Source organism: Betta splendens, chromosome 16 (assembly GCF_900634795.4).
Source record: "Betta splendens chromosome 16, fBetSpl5.4, whole genome shotgun sequence".
Taxonomy (NCBI): domain Eukaryota; kingdom Metazoa; phylum Chordata; class Actinopteri; order Anabantiformes; family Osphronemidae; genus Betta; species Betta splendens.
Genome location: NC_040896.2, coordinates 12634652 through 12656459, shown reverse-complemented (window position 1 = coordinate 12656459; position 21808 = coordinate 12634652). Strand labels below are relative to the sequence as shown.

At 43.8% G+C, this 21808-nt stretch overlaps 1 protein-coding gene and 1 long non-coding RNA gene across 3 annotated transcripts in view; one reads left to right on the top strand and one right to left on the bottom strand.

The window, feature by feature from the left end:
* The first annotated feature begins 7 nt into the window (after window positions 1-7).
* The window catches only part of LOC114843537 (CUGBP Elav-like family member 3), a 23257-nt gene continuing 1456 nt past the window's right edge, over window positions 8-21808 (top strand). The window contains exons 1-14 of one of the 2 annotated variants that reach the window (XM_041067957.1): window positions 8-593; window positions 839-868; window positions 1188-1423; window positions 2957-3039; window positions 16429-16477; window positions 16791-16919; window positions 16991-17070; window positions 17291-17446; window positions 17885-18029; window positions 18158-18280; window positions 18372-18437; window positions 19070-19174; window positions 19358-19501; window positions 19634-19800. In XM_041067957.1, the coding sequence (XP_040923891.1) occupies window positions 1279-1423; window positions 2957-3039; window positions 16429-16477; window positions 16791-16919; window positions 16991-17070; window positions 17291-17446; window positions 17885-18029; window positions 18158-18280; window positions 18372-18437; window positions 19070-19174; window positions 19358-19501; window positions 19634-19761 (1353 nt within the window). In that variant the 5' untranslated portion in view covers window positions 8-593; window positions 839-868; window positions 1188-1278 and the 3' untranslated portion in view covers window positions 19762-19800. Of the gene's footprint in view, window positions 594-838; window positions 869-1187; window positions 1424-2956; window positions 3040-16428; window positions 16478-16790; window positions 16920-16990; window positions 17071-17290; window positions 17447-17884; window positions 18030-18130; window positions 18281-18371; window positions 18438-19069; window positions 19175-19357; window positions 19502-19633; window positions 19801-21808 lie in introns of both variants that reach the window. The other variant, XM_041067956.2, reaches the window with a different exon arrangement.
* LOC129603109 (uncharacterized) overlaps window positions 2173-21808 on the bottom strand; it is a 22417-nt gene continuing 2781 nt past the window's right edge. Inside the window, exons 2-3 of the long non-coding RNA XR_008692723.1 lie at window positions 7526-7579; window positions 2173-7404 (exon numbers count right to left, since the gene is read on the bottom strand). This is a non-coding gene — a long non-coding RNA (uncharacterized LOC129603109). The remainder of the gene's footprint in view (window positions 7405-7525; window positions 7580-21808) is intronic.

The window sequence follows — 21808 nt, the reverse complement described above, 5'->3', positions numbered from 1 at the left end:
TTGATGAGAGGAGGGGGAGGAGAGTAGATACCGGTGTAGGACGTGAAAGGCATCCAGCCGTGAGACGCTGCAAGAACGCGGATAAAGCAAGAGTCGTAAGTGAAAAAGCCCCCATTTAACCGCTGGAACAACAATTACGAGACGTACAGAGCTGTTAAAACAGTACACGCGACTTTAAACAGTCGGCACTTAACGCAAATTGCAACAGCTTGTTAACATTAGCTGTTTACCAGTCCGTGATTGAACAGGCATTAACAGTGGGGTTTGGCGAAAGTGGTGAAAATCAAGCTAGCTGCTCGGTCCACTCCGCGTTCCGAGAGTTAAGACGCCGGTCACACCTGCCAAGGCTCTGCTCTGACACCTCCAGAACCGGAACCGGGGTCCGCGTTCACACACAGCCGAGCCGTACAGTGTCTGTGTACCGAAGAGGAGGAGGAGGAGGAGAGGGAGAGTAGTACGACAGGCACAAAGAGCGGAGAGCATCCAGAGTGGGGAGGCAGGAGGACGGGACGGAGGACAACGGCGGGGACCCAAACACAGAGCATCCCCCCTGAAGCAGGCAGCACAGCGCCCACGCACACCGCCCGTGACCGGTAGGACCCGCAATATTTGTGGCATTTTATCTCGTAGCGTGTGTGTGTGTGTGTGTGTGTGTGTGTGTGTGTGTGTGTGTGTGTGTGTGTGTGTGTGTGTGCAATGAGGGGGGCATCGGACAAAGAGCACCGGAGCCCCATGACATCCGTGTGTATGCTGTAACCTACAGCTGGCTAAACAAAGAAACCGCTCTATTGCAATGACTTGCCCCAGTCACGCTGTTTATTTTCTGTTTTATGTGTAGGGATCCCGAGCTCCGTTTGGCCGCAGAAAGGTAATACATGCTTGAAGATATTTCGATTTATATGTATTTAATTAGGGGGAAAAGGTGCCATCATTGTTTTTTGATTGGCTAATTAACATTTGCATAATTGGGGCCTTTGTCATCAGACTGGGCAGTAAATACTGAAAATAATCAAGCATATAATCTGTAAAAGAAAATTATTTATGATACGACTTAGTATAAGAATATATTTAAATACAATTTTATATTTAGAATCTATCAATCTATCTTTATTTTGATAGTTTTTAGAATATTTGGGGATTTTTATAACAAAGTCTCCCACTATTTTATTTTCTATCGACTTTTCTAGCTGTGACCCAACTACTCCGTGGCTCCTCTCAAGGGACACCTGCTCTTGATCTAACCCTGCAGTACCCAGTCGTCCTCACCACTCTGTCCCGATGAAGGAGGCTGATGCCATTAAGCTGTTTGTGGGGCAGATTCCCCGGAATCTGGAAGAGAAGGACCTCAAGCCCATCTTTGAGCAGTTTGGCAAAATCTATGAGCTAACTGTAATTAAGGACAAATACACCGGCATGCACAAAGGTAGGTCTGGCCCGTGTAAGAAAACGTAACCTTAGAACTGCAAAAAAAAAAAAAAAAATATATATATATATATATATATATATATATATATATATATATGCAGTAGAGCGACTCATAGCGATATACTAGACTAAAAGATGTATGACAGTATGGTGGGTGGCTTTTCCTGTGCAAGTGTCACACGTCTCCATGGAAACTGTCACACCTCCTCTCGTCTTCATCTGTTGTTAACGCTGCAGTGTGAGATAATGAAGGCAAGCAAACAAAATCAGTTACTATATGAATCAAAGTCATGCTATATGGTTGCATATATGGTTGTAGCAAAGAAATACTGGATGTCTATTTATAAATTTATTGAGATTGCAAAAATGCTTTTTTCAGTTTTACAAAATAATAGGATTTAGAACGGTGTAATGTAGAGGCTTTTAATATGTGTTATATAGAGTAGAGAGTCCCTTAATTATGTTAGGAGGCTTTAAATAATGTGCAGCTCTAAGAAAAGGTCGGTAATAAACTGTACCAAATACACACACTCGGTCTCCCTCTTTCACACACACACACACACACACACACACACACACACACACACACACACACACACACACACACACACACACACACACACACACACACACACACACACACACACACGCTGACCTGGGGTCCTGTGTGTTATGAACCAGATTAGGCTGTATGCTCCAATCAGTGTAATGGGCCTGTAAGCCTGGGTGGCACAGGGGAAAGAAGCTGTTGTTTGGAGAATCCCCACGGCCACTGTAAGCCCCTCTTAAAAGCAATGAGATGGACCAAGATTCATGTGTGTCAATGTGTGTGTCCGCGTCATGTATTTTTTATGTTTTGTCTCTGTTTGCACATATTATTTCATGTCAAGTTATTATGTTGAGTCACTGTCACTTCCTCAGATGAACGCTTCCCAGTCGCTTCTTCTCTTCTCACGCTGAATCTACATTAGTCTTCCTGAGATGTCACTGGGATACTAACCACCTGCTAATCTTGTTGTCTTAGTGCTGGTGACAGGTGTAGTAAACAGCTCTGGCCAGCCAGCTCTACTACCTACCCCTCCCTCACACACACAGACACAGGTACAGCACATAGGACGACAGAAGGAGTGTATTTGCAGTGATCGTGAGGCATGCATATAGTGGTTGGTATAGGGCAGGAGCCTAACTGTGAGGCCTTGTTAGCCCCGTGCACACGTCCTTGGTGCTGTCATGTGTGCTGACTCGTGCCGTGCCGTTTTGAACAGTGCCGTGCCGTGGAGTGTCCCTCTCAGCTCTAGTGCATGAATAAATATTTTTTAATGCAAGCTAGCCTGTCCAGAATAAGTGACAGCTAATCAGGGGAGAGATCAGAAAGGGGAGCTTTCTATTGTTTAACAGTGTTTGACTGTGTGCTGATAGGGGCGTAGTGATGCAGAGACAAAGACAGGGGATGACAACTATTACCGCCACTCACTGAACTTTTCTACCTTTCCCGCTTCCCCTGCTCTTCCTCTGTCTCCCGGTCTGACAGGATGCGCGTTCCTGACGTACTGCGCGAGGGAGTCGGCGCTGAAAGCCCAGAGCGCTCTCCACGAGCAGAAGACGCTACCGGGGGTAAGTGCACATCACACGCACACCCGGGCCGTTATATATAGACTCACACTTACATCACAGGAGCTCCCGTCGCTCGGCTACCCGCGCAGATGCTGCCTTCGCTGGTGTACACTGACACGCAGGCGGCCTCCCTTGGCTGCGCGTCTGTGTTATTGGAGGTTCAGCTCCCATTAGCAGCGCTGTGACATAACTCAGCAGCCAGCAGGCGTCTTGCTGTTAAGGACAAACACTCCCTCTTATAGGAGACGCACGGGCTACTCCGTGGGCGCTATCATCTCAATTCTTCTATCTCTCTCTGTCGCTCCATCTCTCTGTCAGTCCCTCTGTTAGCCTCCGGTGATAGCTCCCGTCTAGAGAGTGTGTGTAATTAATGTGGCCATTCCCCTTTGTTTCATCCCACTCTCCCTTGGTCTCTCCAGTGAGGGATCGCGCGCTGCGGCTGAGCCGGGCTAGGACACTGTTCATTATGGATGGGGCACTGTGCGAGATCTGTGTCTGTCTCTTGGCTGTACCTCTCTGTCACTCCCTCGCTCTTTTTTCTCTCTGACCTCGTTTCCACTGCGGTTAAAAAGTGATTTTACACTCACCGTTTCAGGACATTTAACAAATTTACCCTATTATTTATCTCAAAGGTTGAGGAAACTACCAGACCAGACAGAGTAAGGTGAAATTTCAGGACGTTTTGTCTCAACTTTTACTCTCAACGGATTTACTGCTGATATATTTAATATAGATATTCGATACGCCTCTACATTCTCTCTGTGCTGCTCTGACACTGATCAGAGTTTCAGCTCCCGCACCTCACAACACGCGAGGGTTTGATAAGATCTTTATAAGAAAATGGTTGGAGGAGAGCCTGAAGAAAAGACTTTGGGGGAGGGGAAATTTTCTGACACACACAAGCACAAATCCCTGCATTCATACATATTGCAACTATGCATGCTTTTTCCATGCAGCTGGGAAATGCCTCTGCATTCATACATATAAAAGTGCAAGCTTATACATACACATCTTTTTATATAATGTCATTAATCCAATTATGGCTTCTAAGGCGCTGACCTCTCTGTAAAAATCCCCTTTCAGTTCTTGTCTTGCTTCTCTTTCTTTCTTTCTTTCTTTCTTTCTTTCTTTCTTTCTTTCTTTCTTTCTTTCTTTCTTTCTTTCTTTCTTTCTTTCTTTCTTTCTTTCTTTCTTTCTTTCTTTCTTTCTTTCTTTCTTTCTTTCTTTCTTTCTTTCTTTCTTTCTTTCTTTCTGCCGTTTGTTATTTGACTCGTTCTTCTAACCCCCTCCTCCGGGTTTTACTTTATCCTGTCCTGGTGATTACATCAATAACGGTCTCATTGCACCAGAAGGAAATTACCCATAAGCCTGCTTTGTGAGCAGATCGTTCAAATAAATTTTCAGATAAATTGTAATAAATATTCTGGACACATGGAGGAAACATTTGCAGGGAGGATACTCATTAGTAGCAGAGATTTACTAAAGAGCCAGCGTGGAACAATCAGAAACACCACTCCCCTGAGGAAGGCTGGTGCTGAAACGAGGGTGTGGTTGCTGTTTTTAATAAGTCTGGACACTTAATGAATGAGCAACATTACCGCTTCCACACATGGCTTTCCACAATTTTGAAATTTTTGCCCACTCCCTGGAGAGCTTAAAGAGGGAGATGCCATCCCTCATTCTGCTCATTTTGTCTTCAGAGTATAGTATTAGTGAGACTATTTAGAATAAAACCAATTATCACAAACACGATAGCAAACAGGTCAGACCCAAGGGCAAGAGCAATAAAAAGAGATGTTTAGTTGGTGAAAAATCAGAGCAAGGCTGAAAATACAAACTCAAATCAATCAAAATAAAAAATCACTCAAAGCAGGGACTAACATTTAAATTACAGATATTTAACATTCTGAATTAATTTGGAAAACACTATTATGAACAAAATACACAAATATTTCCTTCTCACTCATGTTAACAACAGCGTTAAAAGCTCTAGTAAGATGTACATACACATATGTGCAAATAATTGCATGTATGTTGTGTATGTTTCAGCTGGGAGAATAGTGCAACACCTTCCCCACCTGTGCCGTTTTACGCCTCTACCTGTCTTCACCGGTTCTTGTCTGTGTGAATACCTCCTTCGTTCTCCCCCTCCCTGCCCATTGCCTTCTTTGACAGGATTTAGAAATGACTTCAGAGAATTTCTCCCTCTCTGTCACACATCTCCCCATTATCCATTACTTTTCCCTCCCCAAGAATTGCTTTTTCATCTCTCCTTATTCTCCCTTTTATTTCCCAAACCCTGCACACGCTTTATCTCTTTTTTCCCCCTGAAATCCCTTCTGTCCTGTGTTCAGCTCCTCCCCTCACATCCTCCACTTTCTTTGCATCAGTAGAATATTACAGAATGTTCCCCTCACCACCCCCAGCCCTTTCATCCCCGCTCCTTTCCTCTCAGAAATCTCTTCATGGTATCCCTCTCTCATCCCCTTCGTTTTTTTCCCTTCGCTGCACACTCACACTTCTTCCCCGGATTCTCATTTCACAGTCATTTATGGTAACCCTTCTCCTAAGTCCTCTCAACATCAGCCTCGCGCTCTCCCTGTCTCTATCTCGCTCCTCCACCCCCACCCCCGCAGCATTTCGTCTACCCCTTGTCTCATTTCCCCTCCTCTTGATTAGTTGACCCTTTTGACCGTTTCACACTCCCACCCCTCTTCCTCCTCCTCTCCACTTCTTTCCCGGCTCCACTTGTTAAGCTGCATGATTAGTTTCTCACAAACTAATTTTCACAGTCAGATCCTGGGCTCACTCTGGGGCAAGGGGGCTGAGGTGCGTGTGCGCGTCTGTGTGCATGGTGGTCTTTAGTGTGTGATTTGAGTCTTGGGATTACTCCTTATTGCAGGCGTTGGTGAGACAGCCTCTTCCCTATACAACTCTAATAACACAGCATCACATATTCATACATATGTGTTCCTGGTTACTGCTGGGATTTAATATTGACACAACAGAATAAGACTAACACAGAAATTGCTGAGAAACTGTACCTGAAATGTCCACCGGCAGCTTTAGCTGGGGCAGTACTCCTAGATTGGAAAAGGATTGAGTGAGAGCAGGACGAACAGATGGCCTTATCAGAGTGTCCCGTGCCTTGTGTTTAATTTGAAAACAGGGAGGGAAAGAGAAGCCTAAAGAGAGCAGGAGATGAAGAGACACGGGGAAAAGCTGACACATAGACAGAAATGTATTGGACTAGTAATAGCAGCAGAAATGCAAGAGTTAAACCACTAGCAAGTCCCGCTGTAGCGCACAGATTTCTTTGGTGTATTAAATGTGGTGCAGAGATCCTCTGCCCAGAGGATACATCCACATAAAAGAGCTCACGTTGAACTGTCGCAAATCAGTGGTTTTAATTTGCCATTAACTTTTGCATTCAGGGCGTTTACCAAATGGGAACCATGACCAAAATATGTACCAAATAAAAATCTGTCTTTTTAACATTTGCTGGGAACAGGAGAAATATGTCTCTGTCAGCAGTAATTTGAGTCATTTCATTGCTTTTGAGATTTGGGTTTTGCTAGTTATTGCTGTATATGCATATGTCACGTTGCTATCAGCACATTTATTACATGCAAACCATTTATTATAGGATTTGGCCTACAATGCGGGCAGCATGTGCCATGTTTTTCCGGAGTGCACTGACGTGTGCCAGGTCAGAGGTCAGGGCTTGACCTCTGGTCCGAACATTCGGGGCTCGGGGAGCGTGTGTGTGTGTGTGTGTGTGTGTGTGTGTGTGTGTGTGTGTGTGTGTGTGTGTGTGTGTGTGTGTGTGTGGGGCAGGGGCAGGGGCTGGTTCCAGACTTTGCCTCCAGGAGAGCATTCAAAAGGATTTGACATCCCCAGGGGTCACTTGCATCATAGTTATGTGGCACAAGTAAAAGGCGTGTTAATAATTTAAAATTTCTGAGTTTTAAATAATTTATACTTGCAGTTTTGTACCTGTGTAATATGGCCTGTTAGGATCACATAGCACGGATACAAAACTGCAGAAAATAATGTAAAGCTTAGCTTGTTCAATTGAAGGACATGGTTAAAATTGTACTTACCTTAAAAAGAGGCTTAGGCGGCTTACTGTATTTTTAGATTGATTTATTTCTACGTACATGCGCTACACACATTTTTTAAATGAGCCTTTATTCAAACACAGCCGCCACACTTTCCTCCTGGCTGGTTCCAGACTTACTGCTGATGTATTTCCTCATCTCTCAGCAACATCTTTTCTTTTTGTTCTTCGCCGTCGCTGTCTCTCTCACGTCTAATCTGTGCTCTCTCCTCTTAGGCTTTATCACTCCGTTCATCTTTGTCCTACTTCAAACACGAGCGTTCGAACACAAACACACACATGCACACGTTTCAACACATCTGTTTGGTCACACTGGCCTCCACAGATCTCAGCGTAGGTGAAATTAAAGTGTGATAAGCAGCTTACCAGGTGTGTGTTGTCATGCTCCACCGCTCTCCAGGCAGCACTCTGCTCCCTGCTCTTTGATTAGAGCCAAGCACACACACACACACACACACACACACACACACACACACACACACACACACACACACACACACACACACACACACACGTAAACACATGCATCACACACCCAATGACATGGCGGATGACTGCTGAAATATTAAAAAGGCACAAGAATCACCTCTGGAAAAGTAGTTAACAATAACTGCTAAAGAAGACAATCGATACCCTTATGAAAAATACAATAAAAGTTTGTAGTGTTCATATTGATTCAGTGGATAAGTTCTGACAGCGTTTTATAAGCCAATAAATTGGTTTCAGGATTACAGCTGGATCATGCAAACGGGTTGGGAGCTATTATGTTTTTTATTGAGCCGGGATCGAATAGAGAATTCATTTATGTCCCAGGCAGAAAGGACATGTCTTTGTATGTATGAGCCACGAGATCGCACAACCTCAGCTGGGTACCAATGAGGTCCTAACACAGCAGCAAGTGCTACGTTACACTGTTTAAGTATTAAAGACCAACGGTTGTGTGGAAGTAAACCCGGATTTTTTTTTATCTCTCAGTCAAGATACAGAATTCCTTGATGTTATGTTAATAATGTTATTAGACAGGATGTCAAGCACTGTATTGTCATCTAGTACATGTAATTTAAGTTTAGCACATACACCGAGGGACTGTAACGTGTGCGTGATGTGTATGTTCTGTATGTGTTACCATGTGGAATCTAAGATGCCTGGCAGGCAGACCTCCCTATGGGGCAAAGCTATGATGAGCAATTATCCACTAGGGCGACTTTGTAGGCTAATTTAGCATATTTATGTGGTCAGCAGCACTGTTTACTATTCCCCTTCACTGCTTACTGCTGCACTTTCAATTTAGAACAGACCCCGGCTCCCTCGCTCACCCTTTCCTTTCCCCTCTGTCTCTTCCTCTGCCATCCCTCTGCCTCTATCTCTCCCCGCCTGATGGGGTTTGTGATGTGTATCACCCCCCCCCTCCCTGTGCCGTTTCTCTATTTTTATCCTCACTGTGTGTGGGATGGGAAGGGAGTAGAGGGACAGGTGTAGAATGAGTGTGTATGTGTGTACGACACATAGGGAAAACGAGGAGGAGCCAGAGAGTGACACTGAGGGGGTGGATAGAGAGCAGAAGTGTCTGTGTGGGGCTGTGTACAAACTAAGGCCAAGGGGGATTTAGCTTGTTCATTTAAAACAAAGGTTTGCCCATTTATTGTTTGTGTGTGCACTTGTATGTGTGTTAATCCAAGTGCATATCTGAGAGCAACGTGGAGAGAGAAAAAGTGCCTGCCTCATATTTCACCGCAAAATTGAGGCGGAATCTAATCATAGCTTCGTAAAACCCAGACCCTGGAGAGCGCCTGCCTCTTTAAGGCGTGACACACATGCACAGAGGAACATTTGTGTCTTGGCCAGTTTGAATATTGTGTTTGTGTGGACACATGATTACCAGTCTAGCTGATCGCTGCCAAATCTGTGTCTTTCAGATGCTGAGCTCTAAAGTAGCCCAAAGTTGAATTGAGTCCATATCACACACCATCTGTTTTATAAATCCAGCCAGCAACAAAAATCTGCAGGGACTAGTTTCCACAGTCATAGAATGGAAAAGGTAGTTTAGTTGCAGTTGCAACTCATTATTATTACATACAGTATATTGAGTTTGTAAAGCAACATGAAGCTAATTCAACCTTGGCCTTGGTACCGTGGGCAGCTTAAATCCTGACCTGACACACACTGACACACATTGACATACTGCAGCCTGTACAGTCAAGGAGCTGAGAACACCAAGCCGTGTACTGTACACTCAACCCTTTGAGTTTAAAATGGATGTTACACACTGGTGACAAATGCTTTGCTACAAAAAGTGAAAAATGGATGATTGTAAGAAAACAAAGATATGTTTTTATTTGACGTAATCAAGCGGGAAAACAAGAAACTAGAGTGTGCCAAGAAATCACTTAAAGGCAACGACCTTAACGGACGTCCGTATCTCAGCATTAGGATTTGGGCTCTGACCACTGAACAATGTAACTGGTGTCCAGTGCCAGATTATAGAGCAAACATCACTTCTCCACTTTTTTTAATATTGGTTACAGTAAGTCATTCTTTCATTTCCAAGCACAGTTTTCTTTTGTGTTGCTTTCAGTAAACACTGGAAATCACAAAGCACATTGTAGAGAGACTTGCTTGAACAATGAGGCAGATATCCTGGTTACATATTTGCAAACCTTCAATGGGCTGAGGACAAAAAAGCTGAGATTATGCGTATGTGACTAGTGGACCTATGATGCAGACTCAGGACCTAACAAAGTCGTAATTATGTTAATTGTGTGGACATCTGAGGTGATATGGTTCATTCTGTCTATGCCGTTTTGTTAAACTAAAGCCCACAGCCAGTGGTCCAGACACCTTGTCCCAGCATGTAATATTTATATGTCTGCACTGGGATGGACATATAGAACAGGGAGCATATGAGGGGATTAATGAGTGGGTGAATTCGCATGAATGAAATGCGGGGTTAAGAGCAGTGGAGGAGGGCTATGAAGAGGTTTGGCATGAATAGGGATGTATAGACAGAGAGGGGGCAGGGTGAGACAGAGGAGGAGTAGAGGAGGTCGGGTTAGAGAGAAGGAGGAAACAAGACAAAAGTTTCCCATAATGAGCGTGGAGGAGGGGGCAGGAGGGGGGGAGTGTGGAAGAAAGGGCTTTTTCTGGGTAGTGGAGTAGTGGGAGGGAGTTGGGTGCACTTCTGTCAGTTTAAACAGAGACATCTGTCAGAGGGGACCACTGGTGTGTGTCTGCAAATGCGTGTGCATGGCTACATATGTGTATATGTGATTAGGCTGGCAAGAGGACGACAGGACGTGGGTTGCACCTGGGGTGTGACCTCTGCTCAAAGGTCCCTTCTCTAACCACACTTCAACCTGCTGTCTGGATAATGGCCTTTTCACACTGACCACAGGGAAAGCGGCGGCTTAATGCAGCCAAATCACACCGGCATATATCACCGCACTCCACAATGCTCAGCGCAACAGTGGAGGAGAGCGGAATAGGGCCACGGCTTTTAGAAGTAGGTCTGCGTTCTTTGCTTTGTTAATTTGTGACACGAGGCTTTTAGTTCTAAACGTTGGGCTGAAAATGTGGGTCAATGCAGCATGAATTAAAATCATGTAAGATTGATTATTTATGCTTTTTTATACAAGTTGATTTCAGGCACATAATAAATATAGAATGGTGTACAATTCTTTATCTTTTATGATTTACTGTTATTTAATGTTTGTCCATTTTTTTTCTGTAGCTCTAACATAGTAATACATCTAATAATTATTACTTTATTATTAATTTATTATAAATTTAATTTCCTTTGACTCAATTTAATAAAAAGAATTTGCACTATCTGAACAACCACGACATTCTGTATTGCATGCAGTCTAAATGTATATGAGATTTCTGCAATCATGAATTTGTACAGTATGGCTTCGAATCGCCTTTTTAATTCATCAGCTCGTTTCGCAAAGGGCTTACACTCCCTAAATAGAAAGAAGGTCCAAGTGCATAGGTCTAACAGTTATCCGCTATAGTGCTGTTGGATTACGTGAACTAAATCCAAAGGATCAGATTTCACTGAGTGCTCCACTGCTGCACACAGAATCTTCACAGTGGGTTTTTTGAAAAAAAAATTTGTAGGGATCAACAGGATAGTTAGTTCTGCTTTGTGCGTGGTTTAATACAATTACTAGAGTGAATATGTTGGTAATCCATGCTCCAGTGGGGAGGCTGATAAAGGGTTAACTGCCAGACGAAGTACTGAGAGGAGGAGAAGAAGGGCAGACTTCTCAGGTGTGAAAAATGGAATGAGAGAAACAGGGGAAAGAGAGATGTGAGTAGGGGGATGGGCCGCACAGGAGCTTAGATTATAGTTGCAGGCCCACGTTGCCAGGCAACCGAGTCGAGCGAGATGCCAAGTTGCTAGGTAACCTGGGGGATGCAAAGCCTTAACGTGGTGTGATAGAGAGACGGGCAAAAGGTAGGTCGAAGCTGCGCTGCTGGGCAGGTCCACCTTCACGCTCGCTCTGTGTTTCTCACATCTCAGTGTAGTCATCCAGCTGTGCATCAGGGCCATTACCTCACCTTCAAAAGGGAGTCAGGGGTTGTATGGTACAGTGTTACTGGTCTAGTATGTAAAACATACCCTGTATGACATAAGGTGTTGAGGGGTCATAGTCATAGACCAAATAGCGTCTGGATTTTTGGTTTTGATATTGAAAAATGAATTTTCTTTCTGAAGAAATGCTCCAGCAGCATCGCTCTCTTGCAGTTTACCTGTCTATACTAATATTTTCTTACTTCTTCTGTCATAATCCCAAAATATTGGTCCAAAATGTAGTTTTATTTTCCAAGTGTTGTCCCCCCCACCCGTCTAGCATTAATTAAAAAAAAACAGCCATTATAGAATGCTGGGGAACAAACTGTGGATGTTATATATAGCATCTTTCCTTTGTGAGAAGGTTTTGTCCAAGTGCACTTTGTCCAACATGAATGTGAGCTTTTGTAGATCACATAGATATATGAAGTCAGTACACTGCTTCACTTCTCTGCTGTTATGATAATAAGTTAGAGGGTTTTTTCTGTTACAGCTGTGATTGAAAAATCTAAAACAAAAACCGGATCAACACAAAAGAAAAAGAAGCGAATGGGCTCGAGAGACGCAGCAAAGCAGAGAGAGAGAGAGAGAGAGAGATGCAAAAAAAAGCTGAGATTCCCATGTCATCAGCCAGGCTATGCAGGGATTATAGAGCTGAGAGAGGAAAGAGGGGACTGGAGGATGGGGAAGAGGAAGAAATAATGCTACAGTAGATTGTGGAGAAGGGATAAACATAGTTTTCCTTCCTTGTGCACTTTGGAAAATGGACATATCTGAAATTGTGTGGCTGGAAGGTTCCAAACCAAGATTAAGGGGAGAAGCGTGTGTTGGAGTGAGGAGAGGAGATATGATGAGAGTGTGTTAGTACAAAAACAAAAGCGATAACGTTCGATGTTTAATCCATGTTCCAAATAGTACATGTGCACACATTTTTAGACACACAACCCTCGTGATGTGGTGTAATGGTTTGTTCCACTGATTTTGCATAAGAGGGGGAGGGTGTGGAATACGATTTGATTGGATAATCCAAGGATTTAATATCCCCTAATCCTGGCACAATCCTCTCTGCATTACTGCAGGGAGTAAGATTAACTGTATGTGTGTTGTATGCATTTGTTTGTGTGCGCGAAAAGAGTGAAAACTGTAGTTTACTGTATATAGTGTGTGTGTCTGTAGGTTCATAAGAGCGACGCGTAGTGTGTGTGTGTGTGTGTGTGTGTGTGTGTGTGTGTGTGTGTGTGTGTGTGTGTGTGTGTGTGTGTATCTGTAAATGGAGCCGTGTTTGCATACAGGGTTTGGCCACGCGTGTATGAGTGGACGTGCTTCCGACTCACACGCGTGAGATTATATATCACATATCTGGCCCTCATGCACCGCTGCACCGCTGCACACATACAAATGTACTTCCCACAGACATACAAAAAGTCAGTGTTTCAGCGAGGGAGTCTTAGGATGCAGCAGCGCACATGAAAGCCCGCGACGTGCACACGTTTGCAGATGGTTACTGTTAATTAAATCCTAATTGGGACGTGAGTAATTAGAGAATGATTCGACTTGAAAGGAGCATGTGGCTGTTTATGTGTGTTTGAGTAAAGGAGAGAGCAAAGACAGAGCGGAGTGCAGTGCGACTGACTACCAGAGACTGTACTATTTGCATTTTTCTCTCGGGCTGAAGGAGATTTTAATTACTCCAGTACAGAATAGATTCGATTCACTCACCTTCTACTCTCCTTTCTTTGCTCAGAGCCAAATCACACCAGTTCTTTCTCTGGATACTGCCCACATCTCTTCATTATCCTCATAAATTTCTTGCCCCGTTCAGTTCCCTTGTTCTCATATATTTTTACTATTACCTAGTGTTCATTTGTCTGCAGTCTTACATTATTACAACTTGAAGAGGGAGAGAGGATTGAAGGATATTATGGAGGAAGCATGAAGTCAGCAGACCACTCTCCAGCACAAATTCTTTGTTTACCCAAAGAGCACAGCAGTTGCTCTTGGCAACCAGCATCCTTGTTTACCTACCCAGTGTGCCGTCATAAGATTGCCATGACAACGAGCTTGTTGCCATGCCAATTTTCCAATGCCATTGTGTTGTTTTTGTAGTAGCCGTGTGCGCCTCTCACCTGTGGCTATTCGTAAGCGCCTCTTTTTATCCCCACGTGTTGTGTGTGTACTGTACCGTGTTCGAACGGTAACCTGTACAGGAACTTTAAAAAGCCGAGACTGATAGGTAGCAGTTTGTAATCATTAGGTGTTCTGTTCAGTGTAGCGCTTGAATAGGGCTAATGAAGGAAGAAGCCCAGGAGGTGATGGATGGATGGAAGGATAGAGAAAGGGTTAGTGGACACAAATCTTGATACGATCAGCCTGCTCTACAACACAGCCCAAAATCAATGAACAAGGCAGGACTGATCGATGAGTTGATAGCACAAGATAGATGGCAAAGTGGACGGACATCAGTACCAGCAGTACCAAGATATGATGGATGGATGGATGGATGGATGGATGGATGGATGGATGGATGGATGGATGGATGGATGGATGGATGGATGGATGGATGGACGGACGGATGGACAGTGTCAATACAAGGTCACACACATCGGTAACGGTGGTGTGTGTGTGTGTGTGTGTGTGTGTGTGTGTGTGTGTGTGTGTATTTTACGTAGGTTCACGTGTATGCTGACAGCTTAAGTCAATAAAGGTGTGGGGTTAAAAATGTACATCATTCCTTCCTCCTCCAATCATGTGTGTGCATGTGTGCGTGTGTGCGTGCGTGTGTGTGTGTGTCTGTGTGTGTGTGCGCGTGTGTGCGTGTGTGCGTGTGTGTGTCTGTGTGTGTGTGTGCGTGTGTGCATGTGTGTGTGTGTGCGTGTGTGCGTGTGTGCTTGTGTGCGTGTGTGTGTGTGTGTGTGTGTGTGTGTGTGTGTGTGTGTGTGTGTGTGTGTGTGTGTGTGTGTGATCTGCGTGCTTCGGTGTCTCTGACTGTGTGTGATGGCCTTGCCTTAGATCAATAGCTCTGTGGTGACAGCTAAGAGCTGATTAATCAAATGTATGGATCAGTCTCTCTCTGCTCTGCCCTCTCCTCAATTACCAGCTTCATTACATTGCCTTAACACCCCACTGGGACCTTGCTCCATTCTTTCTCCTGATCTTCTCTGATTCCCGTCTCTCTCTACCGTTCTTCTCCACCTTGTCTTTTCTTTTTAACCCTTTTTTCTTCCCAACTCTAATTATTTTCTAACTTTGGAAAACTTTTTAAAGCTACAAAGATGAGCTCATTTATCCTCTACTGCCACTAGACACATTTTAACAGCCGGTGACACAACCCAGCAGTTCTACCAGCGTTATGCTAGAATGACTCCAACTGTAAAATCTCTTTTACATAAGTTGTTTGTTTTAGATTTGTTTAGTTTTTGCTTTGCATATTATATTTCCTCTTTCCTTTACCTTGCTCTTCCTCTTCCATCTCTTTCCAGAATAAATGCCCGTTTGATTCTCTTCTTTTCCTGTCTTTTCATTGCCATCATTCGCAGCCCTTCTCCTTCTCCTCCCCCACCTCATCCCTCAGGCATTAACACTCTGTCTCATTGGCTTGATGCTATGACTAAGCACTGTGTGTAGTGTGTGTGTGTGTGTGTGTGTGTGTGTGTGTGTGTGTGTGTGTGTGTGTGTGTGTGTGTGTGTGTGAACCTGTCCCTGTAGATTCCACAGGCCATTCAGAATATGTGTGTGCATGCATGCATTAAAACTTTAGGCAATGGATCTTAGTAAACGTGACATTTTTTAGACACAGCGAGTCACGACTGAATCACGCCCTGCTCTTCCCTCCTCTCCATCTTTCTCTTTCTATTCTTTTTAATCATCCTCTCAGGGGCAGCTCTCCTTTTATCCTCCCACTCTCTGTCTGACTCTTCATGTAATGCTTCTTTTTCCAGCGTTTTCATTCACTCCTCCGGTTCCTCTTGGCCTTCCACCTGCCCTTTCATCTGGTCCAAGTCCGTCGGGGTCCCCCCGGCCTCTCTCTCAGTGTCTCTTTCTCCATCCTTTTATTTTTAGCTGACTGTGCCTGTTGTCCTTACACACTTGTCATCTCATACCACTACACCCCCCCCCCCCCCCCCCCACACACACACACACACACTGCCCACTCCAACGCAGCCTGCTCTTGTCCCTCATCTAATCTGTAATTCTTCTGTAATCCAGATCAGCTGGCCTGTATTCTTAATCTCGTCACTTCTCGACCGCGTCTCCAATCTGTGTGTATGTGTGAGGGAGAGAAATCAGAGGTATTAAGATTGTGTGTGTTTTGACACAGAAGGAAGGCGTCCTGGGACAGAGAACACACACACACCTGTCACCTGTTACGTTTGATTTGTCAGACGCTCAAAAGCACAAGCTCACACTTAAATCCATGTAACTTCATTTTTATTGTTTCCAAAATCTTTGGAAAAAGATGATTTATCAGTGCAAATGATCATCTTGGATTTTCCTATTTTATTTATTATTTGGTTATAATTAAAATTTGACCAAAACTGGTCATTTATTTTACCCTATTTTCTATTTTACATTTTGAATTTTTTTAACACTGGTATTTAAGGCTTCTTATTAAAAAATGTTTCCAACCCCGGGGCATTTGATCAAATAATGATTAATGTGCATTTTTCATTTTCTTGTTCATTTTTTCATTTCTCAGATGAATCGGCCAATCCAGGTGAAACCAGCTGACAGCGAGGGAAGAGGAGGTGAGATACAGTACAAACCCAAACATCTTTCACACTCACTCATTTAAGTGTAATGGGGAATTGTAGGTGTTGGGCTGTGTAGAATAAAAATTGAAAGGAGTCAACGGGGTGCCTGACAGATTAGTTTCAGTAAATACTCAGTTACAGTTTCCATCCTCCTCCTTTTACTATTCTGTGCAGCCGATGCTGCCTCCTGGTGGACATAAATGTTAGCACCTTCTGTGTACGCAGGTAGATTTCTCCTGACGTAATGTCAGAAATGTCATTTGTTCAAGAAAAAGATTGTTGACTTTGTATCCTTATCTTCTCTCAGAGGACAGGAAGTTGTTTGTGGGTATGCTTGGAAAGCAACAGAGCGATGAGGACGTCAGAAGGCTGTTTGAGCCCTTCGGCAGCATAGATGAGTGTACTGTCTTAAGAGGACCTGATGGAACCAGCAAAGGTAAAACTGTGTAGTAGTATGACTGCATTTCAATCCAAGGCATTTTCTAATATACTTTGCCTTTTTTCAAGGTTGCGCTTTTGTAAAATTCCAAGGACATGCTGAGGCCCAAGCTGCCATCAATAGCTTGCACGGAAGCCGCACAATGCCTGTAAGTTAAATGTATGGGTCACGATACATACACAAACACAAACAGGTCGTGTGCTGGGCATCCTCCATGTGCTAAGAAGGGCTTTAGCCCCGTGTGACTCATGAAAGGATTAAATGAAAGCAGAAAATGAATGAATTAATAAACACTGAGCCTCGTCCCATTAACACATAAAGAAGATAACACATCGCAGTGAAACTCGTCTCCATCTCTCGCCTCACAGGGAGCGTCGTCCAGTTTGGTGGTGAAGTTTGCGGACACAGAGAAGGAGCGAGGTCTGAGGAGGATGCAGCAGGTGGCCTCTCAGCTCGGCATCTTTAGCCCCATGACCCTCAACTTCCCCGCCTACAATGCCTACACACAAGCAGTCAATGCGCAGGCGAGTGGTGCACAAATGAACAAACACCCACTGTTCTGCACACACTTACGCACCAGGTTTGTAAGGGGAGCACTGTGCTTATGAAAGGATGTAATAAGTTTGAAGAGGCTATCAGTGGTTTAATTGGGGCTAATGTTATTACCTAGACAACAGAACATACGTCATCTGGCATTAGCTTTCCCGCAACACACAACCATTAACCCACTGACTCAGGACATAATGGCCTTGTAATTAGATCTCTATTCATCTGTTCCTCCATCACTCCCTCTCGCTGTCCCTTCCTCTTATATTTTTTCCTTCTATCTCTCTTTTTTCCCATATCCATCTAACTGTCTCTTTGTCTTCTCTCTCTGCCTCGCTTTTTCCTTCTATCTCTACCGCTGCCTCCTCCATTTCCCTGTCCCCATTCTGTGTGTGTGTTTCCTTTGCTGTCTACAGCTTGTCCAACAACAGGCCCTGGTTGCCCAGTCAGCGTATTTGTCTCCAGTGGCAACAGTTGCTGCCGTACAGATGCAGCAGATGGCAGCGCTCAATGCCAACGGAATCATTGCCACCCCCATTACACCCATCACGCCGTCTTCAGGTATCCATACATGCGAAGAAATTGAACTATGTAAAACAGAGCGTGTTGTAGTTGCTAAATGTAATTAAGGGAGACATATTGTGTGTAAACTGGGTCTGTAGGCACAAACACTCCACCAACTATTGCAGCAACACCTGTGCCAGCTCTTCCTCCGCCAATAGGCGTGAATGGTTACAGCAGTGTGGCAGCTCCAACTAATGGCCAACAAGCAACAGAAACCCTCTACACCAATGGCGTTCACCCATATCAAGGTATTTCATCAAAATTAAAGTACAGTGAAAGATTTGAAGAAATTCTATTTTTGAATCCTCCCTGATTTTATACCATTTTCTGATTCTGCAGCTCAGAGTCCAGCGGCGGCCCTGGACCCCCTACAGCAGGCATATGCAGGAATGCAACACTACACAGGTTGGTGCTGGAACCGATATAAAATGAATATCTTCACTCTAAAACCAAAACAAAACTGCAATGATGGAGTTAATTACTTTCTATATGTACTAATAAATGTAGTGAGTGTATAGACAACTTGTAAAAGTGGTCTTGTGAAGGTCTGAACAACTGAAGAAACAGATATTAAACAAAATAAGAGTAAAGATGCTTTGAAAATGACTTAAGGTGCAACACAATTTCATCATTTTGTTCTTGGAAATATACAGATATCTGAAATATTTATATGTAGCACAGAGAGTTAGTTAATCAGAACAGAGAAGGTCAGCTGTCTGCTTTCAATTCAAGGATACATTTTATCAAGGGCAAGGGATTTAATTGATTTTGTTCTGATTTACTGTTGCGAATATTTAACTGAGACACAAAAGACATAAATATAAGTACTGTGCCACAGCAATACGTGATTTTACATCATGTGAACACTCAGATAAACAGAGTCATCTTTAGAAGACTTTTCCATTCACCGGTTAATAGTTTTCACCTTCACCAGGAGACACTTCAGTCCAAACAGAGTGACTCTATTGGACACTTCTGTGTTGCCACCTGTTGGTTTTATCCAATCACAATATGTTACTGTCTGTCTCTCCCAATAGCGGCATACCCTGCTGCTTACGGATTGGTTGGGCAACCGTTCCCCCAGCAGCCAACACTGGTTGCCCAGCAACACCAGCAGCCCCAGCAACAGCAGCAGAGAGAAGGTGATGCCACTTCCTGCCTGTCCCGGGCCACACCCCACTCTCCAATTTTAAGTTGTTTATCACTCTGACTTTATAGCCCAAGCTCATTTCTCACACTTTGCCTAATGTGTGTGTGTGTGTGTGTGTGTGTGTGTGTGTGTGTGTGTGTGTGTGTGTGTGTGTGTGTGTGTGTGTGTGTGTCAGGTCCAGAGGGGTGTAACATCTTCATCTACCACCTGCCTCAGGAGTTCAGTGACTCTGAAATGCTGCAAATGTTCCTGCCCTTTGGCAATGTCATCTCAGCCAAGGTGTTTGTGGACCGTGCCACCAACCAGAGCAAATGCTTCGGTGAGACACACAGATGGTGAAGTCAAAACGTTCACGGGTGTAGTTGTATTAAAGAACAGACTCTTGTGTTAATGTGCCAATAGATTGGGATATACAGGCAGCATGAGGTATTTGTTTTATTGTTCTTTTTAGGATTTGTGAGTTTTGACAACCCTGCCAGTGCCCAAGCTGCCATCCAGGCCATGAATGGATTCCAGATTGGCATGAAAAGACTGAAAGTGCAGCTCAAGCGGCCCAAAGATGCCAACCGCCCGTACTGAGTGAGAACTGAGGGGAGGAAGAAGAAGAAATAAAGTAAGGTGAGGTGGTGTTGAGAAAATGAAGAGCAAAAACAACATCAAGAATAATGAGGCGCTGTATGCTGGGGGGGCAGGAGGATGGCATGTGTGAGAGAAAACGTGGAGAAGGTAACTTTAGCTTGACAAAAACCTAGCTAGCTGTCAGTGAAGAACTAAAAGGAACAGCTTAACATGACATATTAGTGAATATGTGTTAGGCTACTCATTTAAAAAAACATCTTAATCAGCTCAGGAAAATGACAGTACTAAAATATTGCCTTTTTTATTTTCTTTCACAATCTTATTTATTTTCTTTCCTGCTGTTTTGATCTTTTCCTGAAACAACAACTTACCTCACCCAAGGTTCCTCCGTCCAATCATAATTCTCGAGGACCCCATCGCTATGGCAATGGTTGCCTAGTGACTGATAAAGCCCTGACCCCCCCTTCCTCTCGCATTGTTGTAAGTTGATTGGTTGGCCTGTGTTTGGGTTGCTGTGGCGATTGATTGCCTGTGTTGGTTGCCCTTGGCAATTTTTGTTCTGTCACCTCAAGCAACCAGCCATGCGTTGACCTGCATGTCCTGTTGCTGTAGTGACCACAGACTGTGTTTGGTGCATTGTGACTTTATTTTGTATTGACCTGTGCACATACTGATCAATAACTGTCAACAGCCAGGACTGTACTCAGATTGAATTGATTTGATTGGATATTTGATACACTTAATGACTGTACAGTAATCTGATAAATTCTGCAGCAACGCTTGTTATTTTTTTTGCAGCTTTGTTTTTGATCAGTTTCTGTAGTGCTCTGTTTGGTGTCTTTATGATTTGAACAAACTGTTTGGGTACAGTAGTGAGCGTGGGCATCTATGTGTTCATATGTGTCTGTGTTACACAGTTAGTGTGTAATACAGGACAGTATATTCTTGTTGTCTTAGTGTCTGTGTAGAGAGGGTTTCAGAGGTTTTATATCGAACTGGTGAGAAAATGCAGAGCAGTCTACATCTAGTCTGGGACGTGATACAACTAAAATCGCAGTCCATGTTAGAGGAGAGGCTGTCTCACGGTTACACTGTATAGCTTCATGCAGACGTTTTATTCCAGCCACGAACTGGTCCTCAACATGAGAACAGAGGAGGCTATGTAAGTTTTATGACCAACACACTCTATTTTTGGGCGCGCATGCATTTTGTTGAGCTGTACTCTGATAGGCTGAGTTTGTAATCTTGGATTCTGATTTGTTACTCCATCTGATGTGGCACTTCAGTTTTTTGCTCCTACGCTTCTCTTCTCTTAGTCTCGTTTATATTTCTATCACTGCTCTTGTGATGTTTCTCCCCTTCAATACACCCCTCCTGCTCCCAGAGTCCCTTTATCTCCACCTTTCTATTCCCCCCTTTCTGTCAAATTCTTTTTTTGTTCCTCTCCATCCCCGCTTCCTCTTTCTATTCCTCTAGCTCGTGTTTTGAGGTAAAGGGTATGTGGTTGTCATGGTGGAAAAACAAGTGCCTCTTGCTTATTGGAGAACAGCCCTCAACTATAGGAATTCTGGGAGAAATATAGGATCTCCGAAGTTTGGAATAAATTCTTTCCTCCACCACTGTTAGCCTTTACCAAACCGGTTAAACTGTATACTGTCAGTTAAGTGTGTGGAGGTGCCATCACACGGCAGCACACAATATAAAAAGGCTTCTGTTTCTATTTCTAGACAGGCCTTTACATAACAAATAATAAAATGGTGTTTATGTCCCATGAATACCACTATTGGACACGTTGAAAGCTGGGGCCCGTGAATTAGCCTGATGAAATATATCACCCAGAATTTCTATACTGCAAATGCTAGAGAGTGATGCATGTCGGTAGTGTTTGCTTGCCCTGATTCAAGGCACAATGCTTATAAGGTCACATACATAAACACATTTCGCCCAGATACAGGAGCATTAAAAATGTGCACACGTGCATACCTTCCAACACACACCTGCATATGCACACAAGGACATGAATAATGGACTTCGCTGTAATGGGTTG